The 9,663-nt window shown below is 28.1% G+C and overlaps 1 protein-coding gene across 1 annotated transcript; it reads left to right on the top strand.

Moving 5' to 3' along the window:
- Positions 1-606: 606 nt before the first annotated feature.
- Positions 607-7,953, top strand: LOC149877303 (uncharacterized). The gene is made up of 4 exons (XM_090074394.1): positions 607-1,011; positions 2,260-2,586; positions 4,948-6,309; positions 7,081-7,953. Exons 2-4 carry the CDS (start codon positions 2,340-2,342, stop codon positions 7,653-7,655), a joined length of 2,184 nt encoding a protein of 727 aa, XP_089930520.1. The 5' UTR covers positions 607-1,011; positions 2,260-2,339; the 3' UTR covers positions 7,656-7,953.
- The last annotated feature ends 1,710 nt before the right edge of the window (positions 7,954-9,663 follow it).

The following is a 9,663-nucleotide window of genomic DNA, read 5'->3' as shown; positions in this document are numbered from 1 at the left end:
CCTAGAATCGCCCCTGAATGTATTCACAGTTTTCTTCTTCACATCTCTTATAAACTTGAATCTTGTTAAAATGACATTAAAAAATTGCAGACTTTTTAGAACTTTGTATAATTTGTGATTATTTGTAGGCGGTGTATTAAAGAAAATTTCCATTTCAGTTGAGAGTTGAAGACCTTAACAAAAAATCAAAGTTAAAATTTTGATTTTTTGAATTTTAATGAAAATTAAAATTCTATACACTTTTTAAATAAATGTATTTACAAAGCACTTGGTCTTCAATTTCATATGACACGAGATGAATCTAATATTAAAAGTGAACTTGTTTTTTGGTCATGAATCGAATAATACATTATTTGTTAATCGAAACGGATGAAAAAAAAAACGAATCCCAACAATGCAAGACAAATTGGATGAAAAAAAAAACAAAAAACAAATCCAAGAATGCTAGACAAATTTATAAAAATTTTTCGAGTGTTAAACATAGTAGAAAAATGTTATTGAAGTGTTATTTTTTCAAAATAACGAAAAACATTTAAAAACACGAATAAGACATGAAATGTAAGCATCTACATTACGGAAAACCCTTTTTAAAATTATGTGTCAAATATATATTTGAAGACCAATGCCGTTTAGAGTATCACAATCAGCCAGTATCTCAATTTTTTTATGTATAATTTATCTTTTTTATTTTTCGCAATAGGTTTAAAGTGTTAATCATGTTTAAGAGCATTTTGCAAAAATTTCTGAAATGCTGTTTGGGAAAAAAATAAAGCAGCAAAATGTATATGAATATATTTTTCAGTGTTTGTAATGTTTTAATTTCATTTAATTCCTTTAAGGGTAAATATCCAAATTTTGTTTCTGGTTCTTGAATAACAGCATCTCCCTTCGACAGTGCTTTTATACTTTGATAAAACTTCATGTGGCTCTACAGCTTGTAAATACATACTAAGGACCTGTGGGAAGCAGACCAAATCTTGTGTTATGATTGACAAAGGGCGGTACATAAAGGTGAGCAAAAACATTTTTGTAGTCTATTTAAATATTTTTTTGTTGAATTTCTTATGAATTCTTACATTCTTCATTAAAATTTGTCTTGGATATTACAAATAGACTTTCTTTGTTATCTTCCTTTTTAACAATTGAACTCATTATTGGAGCTTTCTATATTTGTTTTTCACTGCAAATACTCCACTGCCTTAGTTTTTTTTTTAAAGGAAACCTCAGATGGGACCTTTCCAAAAGGTTACAATAACCAGCTAATTACAACAAAAAGAGAATTTTGTCTGCTGATACATAAAAATCTTATGCAAATTTCTTACTTCTGGAGAGCTTTTTTTAATAGGTAGTCCTCTTGGTTTACCCTAAAATTTATGATATTTCTAAATTTCTTTTAGCCAAAAGTGTTTCATATAAGCTATTCCATATTCATTTGTTAACTTGAAAATTTGTAGTACCCCTTGAACTACCTTATTTGGTATTCAATGTTCCCTTCTTTTTAATAATTGATTTGAGATCAATCCTGATTTACAACAAGAAGCTTCTTCAAGTTTTAAAATTGCTTTTGAAGAAATGTGTATCAGTATTGCCCTATTACTGTTATATAATTTGTCACAGATTGTTTATCATATTCATTTAGCCATAAAAAATGTTTCATCAGAATAAGCAACCAATAAATGAGCCAATGTTTAGCATCAAAATTAGTCTAAAGCATCCAAAAGGTGCTCCTTCAATCTTTAATTTAAGATCACTTTTCTGAATATTTTCAAACTTAACCACTTTTCAAAACCTTTCATCTATGAGAATGTTTACTTTAAATCTTGAAAGTGAACAAGTTGTATGAAGATTTTGTTTTTTTTATGAGTAATTCTTTTTAAAATCAAAATTCTTGAATTGTGAATATAAAAGTAGCTATGAGTTATATTCAAATGCAAAGTTTATTTTATTAAATATTGGTTAAAATAAAATAGTTAACTCTAGAAAATTGTATTTATTATGTTTGCATATATTTCTTATCTGTGATATATTGAGATATTACCTTATGAAGTAAAAAAATTTTAAAGATATATTTAAAGAGTACTGGGTTAAAGTTTAACTAAAGTAAAGGGCTAACTTAATGATTGAGAAAAACTTTTTTCTTCATTTTTTCTAAGTTTTTATTTTTTTTCTTTGTATGCAAAAACAGAGTGACATTTGTCAAACAATATGTATTTTATTCAACAAAGTATTTCATGTTTGGAAATAAATATCTTTATTTAGATTTCAATTGATTTTTGTCTAAAGATCTGGTGTGCAATAATTGGTTAAATTAATTTGGAGTAAATCCTGGTTGTGATAAGATGAACAATCTAGTGAAAAATATATTAACAAAACTAACACCTGAGTGGAAAGTGTTTGCTCATGCTACTGGTTTAAGTGTTCACATTATAGGTTATATTGATCTTGAAAATATAAATGATCAATCAAAGTTGGAGTTATTTCTTGAAGAGCTCATAAAAAGAAATCCATCAAATTTTATGATTTTAATAGAAAAATCTCTGGCAGATATTGGGAAGTTGGAAATTTTAAATGAAATAAAGTTGCTGCGTAAGTTTTTTAAGTTTAAAACTTTCAAGTTTTTTAATTTTCACAAGTTCTTTTTTTTGAATTAGCTACATTATATATACTATATGTCTGATTCATGACTATTTTTCTTAAGGGCACAAATTTGAAATTTTTGTTAGCTTACATGATGTTTTCCATTTATAGTAAGGGAAAAAACATTTACTTTTTTACATCAAGATATTTGCCTAATTCATATTTCTTGTAGAACATACCAGAACTGAAAAAATTTAAAAAGTCTTTTGCAATAATCACAATCTAAAATGATCACAATGTAAAACCTTTAAATACATTTTAAATTGTTAGTTAATAATAACAAAATGAATTAATTAATTATGTATTGAAGAAAATAGGTTTAGACTTATTTATTCATATTAGTTAGTTTTGAAATATGAAATATTTTCAAGAAATATTTAAAAAAGAACTTAACATTTAAAGTAAAGTGAAAGATTTTGAGAAATTGTAAAGTGAAAGATTTTTTACCCTTATAAAAAATTCAATTCATGTAAATTTTAAACTTCATATGGTTAATTTCTACTGCTTTCAAGAAAAATTTCAAATAAAAAAGATGGAGCTGCAAACATAACAGAACTTACTTAGCCTAAAAGAACTTCATTTAGAGTTTTTTAAAAAGTATGGTTTAAAATGTATATCACTTTGACCAAAATGATTATTCAGTATGTTATACAACACCTTGGCATTCCAGGTTTGATGAATTCCCAGGTCTAATATGATGCATAAAGCTTTTATGTTACTAGTTAAGTATGAAGCACTGGGTAAAGCTAGAAAATACAGTTTTTACAAATAAAATTATTATTTGCAGCTTCTTTTTCTACACGTCCTTCAGTGTGAACACAATACAAATATATTATTTTACTGTTAGAAATTGATGGAATTTTTATGGCAGGTAATTTTTTGTACCACTTTGGTTGTACTATTTTGGTTGCTTTCTTTGTTTTTACTGCTGTTTGGATCTGAGGTAATAAAGTACAGTCAACTTTTTGTTAGTTAAAGATTTTACTTCAAGTATCAATTTCCAATTGTTTCAACATGGATTAATCATTGGGGTACTTCAGTTACACCATGTTTAGTCCAATCACCATAGTAACAATACTCTTGATCAAGCTATATACAAGGAAATCATTGACAAATAATTTTGCATACCAAGCATAAAATCCAACTTGGAATTAATCCATAAACAAAAAAATCACACAAAACCCAATGACACAACAACACAACAACACAACAACAAAATGCTTGAAGATTGTTTAAAAGTTTTCCAATCAAATATTATTGTCCTTTACAAAATTTAGATCTTAATTGGACTGAAAATCTTTGAGACTATTTAGATTGACAACATAAAGGAAGAAAAACATCCAACAAATTTCTTACTTCAAATTAAGAAAAGATATGCATCATGTCCACATTAAGGTCATTGACTCCACACCACAGACATTTGTCAGGATGTTCTTAACACAAAAGGCTATCCAACTGAATGTATTGATGTTATAAAATTTATTATGGAAAAAAAATTCTTTTTTTCTTTTGCTGTAGTGTATTGCATCATTTTGATTGGTGCAATTTCCATGAAATATTTTTAAAACCTGTGAAATACCACAATAAAAACAAAGAAATCAATCAAAAAGTAGTACAAAAAACTGCTACATAATTTTTCTTTACATATTTTACTCTAAGATCTTTTGATATATCTATAGAACATGGCTTTTGATATATCCATATAACTACTTTAAAAGTACTACTGATTGTTTTTCAAAAATCCTTCTCTTTTTAAAATGATCAGTTGTTAAATGTTAAAAGTTATTATCTTAAATGTAAAGTTTGTTCAAGAAACTGTTTAAAAAGTTTGTTAAAGAAACTGTTGTGATATATGATTCTGATAAGAAATCTTATCTGAGAAATGATATTAACAAAAATTATTTCAAAAAAGATTTCAGATTTTTTTAATGAACATTCTATCAATTTAAAGTGTTTAAGGAAGAGGTGGTCTTATCTACTCGGCTGCTGCACATTAAAAAGAAAAAAGCAAGAATATCTAAATAGATAGAAAAGAAAAAAAATTTGCCAAACACTTTAATTTTTCCAAACTTGTTTTTTTTTTTTTTTTGTTTTTTGTTTTTGTTTTTGTTGTCAAATGAAAATAGTAACTGTATTGGTTTGCTGTTTTAAAACGGTTTATAAGTGATTGCTCATCATGAAAATTCTTTTAATCGCTGTTAATTACAACCTTGAATCCACTTATTTTATCTCACTCTAAACATTTAGTTCAATAAATCTTTCTTTTTCTTTTCTTTTTTTTATATGTAAAATTACAGTTTTAATTTTTAGAAGCAAGTGACCTTCTCAAATCTTACTATACCAGATCTTATGGTGACACAAACATCTTGAACAGATGTTGCAGTGACAAACAAAAGGTTGACCAGGTGAACACTGATGTTGACCTTGATATTATTAATCTTGATTTAATTTGTATTAATGCAGATGATGTGTCAGCTTATGCAGATTCTAAAAAGCTTGATGAATGGGAATATTTTGTTAAAAAGCTTCATGACCAAAGTAATAAGACAATGACGTTTGAGAAAGTGTTTCTAGCGCAACCACAGTTGCTTTTGCTTTCTGGGATTGCTGGTATTGGGAAAACATATTTTCTTCAAAAGTGTGCTTTTTGTTGGGCAATGGGTTTAATTTGGAAAAATTTAGATTTTGTGTTTTATTTTGAGTTCAAAAAGTTGAGTAAGTTCAGCTGTGTTTCAAATCCACAAGAAATTGTTAACAAGTTTTACAAAAATATCCTAAAAAAACAGGACATAATGTCTTCTACAAAGAGTGTAATGTTTTTAATAGATGGTTTGGATGAATTTATTCATTTTGAACAATTATATAATTGCATGTCTGGAGATTATAGCAATCTTCCCTTAATATCTACACTAAGGCATGTCCTAAACACAAGAAACATTAGGTGTGTCCTTGGAGGAAGAGTTGAAGCTGTTATGAAGTATCATAGTTTAGTTAAAAAATGTGAAGATATTTTACACATACAGATCAAGGGATTCAGCAATATTGGAAGAAGAAATTATTTTAAAAGTAGTTTGATGAGCAAAACTTTAAGAAATACTATAGAAAAATTCATCACAAGTTCACCTGTTGGTGAAGCCTTAATGTCTGTTCCATTTTATACAAAAGTTTTGTGCTCAGCACTTTCTTTATGCTTTGACGGTTTTTCTTTGAAAACCACAACCGAATTACTAACATTGATCTTTTTACAGTTTGTGCAAAAAATCAACGAAACAGATGAACCATTATATCGACTTATGCAGAAAAATAAGCAGCATATTTTTAATGTTTGCAATGTTGCCTTCACTATGTTACAAGAAGGAAGGGTGACGGTTTCTGAAACTGAACTAGCTATAGTTCTTGATAATAATAGCTTTGAACCATTTGGTTTTATAGTAAAGTCTAACCTTAGTCATCAATATCACTTTGTTCATCTCTTTTTAATGAATTTCTGTGCTTCTGTTTACATGTATTTTTACAAAAATCCTGAAGAAGTGTTCAAACAGGAAAGGTTACGCAGCTGTTTACCTGCTGTAGGTGGATTACTTTATGGTGATGGAAAAAACTTTCTAAGTTTGATTAGCCAACTACAAGAACCTCTTAACAAAGGGAAATCTTGGCTCAAAGAAATTTGTGGTAAGTAAATCTTGAAAACTTTGTTTAAACATTTTTAAGTTTTTCACAAAAAAAATTCCAAGATTTACAAATAAAAAGTTTTAAATTTAGAAATTTCAACTATGATTTTATATATATATATATATATATATATATATATATATATATATATATATATATATATATATATATATATATATATATATATATATATATATATATATATATATATATATATATAAATGTGTTGGTGTTCAAAACAAAATTTTGATGCAAAAAAAAAAAAAGATTTTTTTAGTTTCATTATTTTTTTTCTTTTTTTTTTTATCTTAATAAATTTTTCTTAATCTGATAATTGACAGTGTAAAAAATGTATTTTTCAAACAAAATCTTTTGTTTGAACAAAAGTTTTTTTTGTATGAAAAGCAAATACTTTTGTATAATCAACAATATCCTTTCTATGAAAAACATCCTGTCTAAATTTCATCCTTTGTCTAAACGTCACCCTATGAACGAACAAAACAAATTTTTATAAACATTGCAGTAAAGCAATATTTCTTTTTATTTTCAGTTAAAAATTATGCACATAAAAACAAAAATATCACAAATTTATTAAATGCGGTATTTTTTAAATGGTTTGTGAGATAAAACGGGGGTATCCTTTGGATAAAAAAAATTTGATGTGGTAGAGAAAAACTGATATCATTCTTGTATTCCTAGGCCAAAACAAGTGTCAAATCTAACTCAACGAAAATTGTGTTATAATATTTGTAATGTATTATTGTTTTTCAGATTCTTCAGATTCATCAGATAGGGATCAAAAGATATTCATGAAGATGTTCATGGAATGCTTCTTTGAAGCACAAGCGTTGATAACAGAGGACTTAAAAAAATCGATTAGTAAACGAGATTGGTCGATTGTAATGGACCATAGAAAAACTGCTCAAGAGTTTTTACATGAGAAATATTTCATGGAGAAATTTTTTGATGCTGGAATTAAATTGAATTGGTTAATGGTTTATAAAAATATTTTATCTGAAGATGAGAAAAATCTTCTTATCAAATGTTCAACCAACGTTCGTTACGTATGGTTTACTCGTCCATTGAAGATCGATGGATGGAATCCGAAACATAGGATTGAACATTTGTGGATAGACATCAGTCGAACATTCGTATCGAAAAACGAGTTCGAAAGCTTCCTCGTGTGGATTCGACTCGCTGAAAGACTAACTCTTGACCTTCAAGACGACACAAACTTCATCGACGACATTTGTGAATGGCTTTGTGGTTTTAAGTTCGAAAAGTTGTTGATCAATATCCGCGGAAAAATTTTTAATAATATCGAAGAGTTGAAAAAGTTGAAGTGACGAATTTTTTTTGAAGTTTCAAACATCCTTAACAACCTCGCGGTCGTCATGGTAATCACAATCGTCGTCATTTTTTCATATCTTGGAAAAAGAAGAAAAAAACTGTATAAGAATTACTTGCGCTCCGTGGAAATGAAAAAAATTAATTAAAAAATTTCTGATTGGTTCATGATTTAGGCGTTTGTGTCATGATATAGAAAAATGTAAACTATAAATTACAACTGCTAACTCAAAATGCCTCTAAAAAATGACACGATTGTGATATGACCGTGACGATATGTTAAATAAATATAGAAAATATAGAAAATATAGAAAATAATAAATGAAATATATAATTGTTTTAGAAATTAAAGCAATAAGTTTTTTTCTAAAACATGAAACTTGAGACAAAGAGAAGTTTTTAGATTTTTGGGTGAATATTTTTCTAAAACATGAAACTTGGAACAAGGAGAAATTTTTAGTTTTTTAGATAAATATTTGGCATGTTCAAAAAGTCTTTGGAATTTACCGATATTTTTTATAGGGCCCTGCGAATCGATTCAATTCGATTCGCGAATCAAACGGCGCTTCGATTCGAGATTCGATTCGAAAAAAATGATTCGAGTTTTTCGAATCATTTTTTTATTTAAATTACTTATGTTTTCATACAAACGGCGTTAAAAAGTTTTCAAAATATCAATATTTATGTAAATTCAGCGGTAGAGTAATTTTGGAACGTAAACATACTTTTCATTAAAATTAATTGTCGATTAGGGATTTAAACAGAGCGGAACGCAAATTAGTAATACAAAAGTTAGGTTTTATTTTTTGCGTCGTTTAAGTTTGACTTCGCTTTCACTAAAGTAATTTTAAACTCGATACTTTTTGTTTGTGCTACGTCACAAGCTATTTTCGCATCAAGCTATAAAATGACTTCTAAAAAATCAGCAGTTAAAGAATTCTTTGAAAAAAAAAGGAGTATTCTGGCAATGCAAACAAGAAAATTGCAACAAAAAGTATTGTGTTCAGAAAACTGGAACTTTATCTCATCTATGAAGTCATTTAAAACGTGACCATAAAAAACTACACGTAGAAGCAACAAAAAAGCGCACATCTGCTACTAAAAGAAAAAAGAATTTCGATAACACAATCGAGCAATCATCAAGTTCCTCGTTAAATTCGTATTTTATTCGACCTCCAATAGATACAGTTATTAAAAAAAACTACGATCGTGCAGTGCTTAGATTTATAATTGAAGATGGAAGATTATTTGAGATAACTTCTGGATCTGGCTTTATTAATCTGTGCTCGGGGCTTACTCAAGGGCAATATCATCCACCACACCCGACCACTTTATCTCGAAATTTAGGTGATATGGTCGATGATTTATATATTAACTTCCAACAAAGTATAAAAAGCCAGTTTATCTCCAAACCTAGCATCACTTTTAATCACTTTAAAGCCGACAATGGCAATAACTTTCTTGTTTCTACTTGTCACTTTATTTCATAAACTTGGGTTTTAGAATCATGCTGTTTATCAGTTATAAATCTGGAAGTAATAAATACTTGTCGCAAAGCTACTTCCACTGAAGAAATTTTAAGAAATGTGCTGTCAAAATTTGACTTGACTTCAGATAATGTTTTCCGAGCTACAACCGATACTACTCCTAGTATGTATGGCTAGGCTGTTGTGCTCGTAAACTCTAATTTGTGTGAAATCAGCTATACACAACCAACCAATTCTTATTACATTAATTAGCAAGGCTCTTAAAATACTAGGATTCTTTCACTCATCATCAGTTGGACAGGCAGCTCTCAAAAAGTCAGATTTCTCATAGAAAATCTAAATCAAAGCCTCCAATGGATGTGGAAACGCGCTTTAACAGCACTTCTAACTTAATGGAATGGATTAAAGAAAATCATGGTTCTATAGAAGTTGCTCTAGTTGAGTGTTCACAAGAAAAAAACTGTATGAAAGTGCCACCGACTTGTCTAACTGAAACACAAGTGCAATTATTAACAACAGT

Source organism: Hydra viridissima, unplaced genomic scaffold (assembly GCF_058129835.1).
Source record: "Hydra viridissima isolate aposymbiotic clone 2 unplaced genomic scaffold, HvirCarnegie_v1 scaffold_16, whole genome shotgun sequence".
Taxonomy (NCBI): domain Eukaryota; kingdom Metazoa; phylum Cnidaria; class Hydrozoa; order Anthoathecata; family Hydridae; genus Hydra; species Hydra viridissima.
Note: the sequence above shows the minus strand (reverse complement) of the source record. Positions and strands in the feature narration are given on the sequence as shown.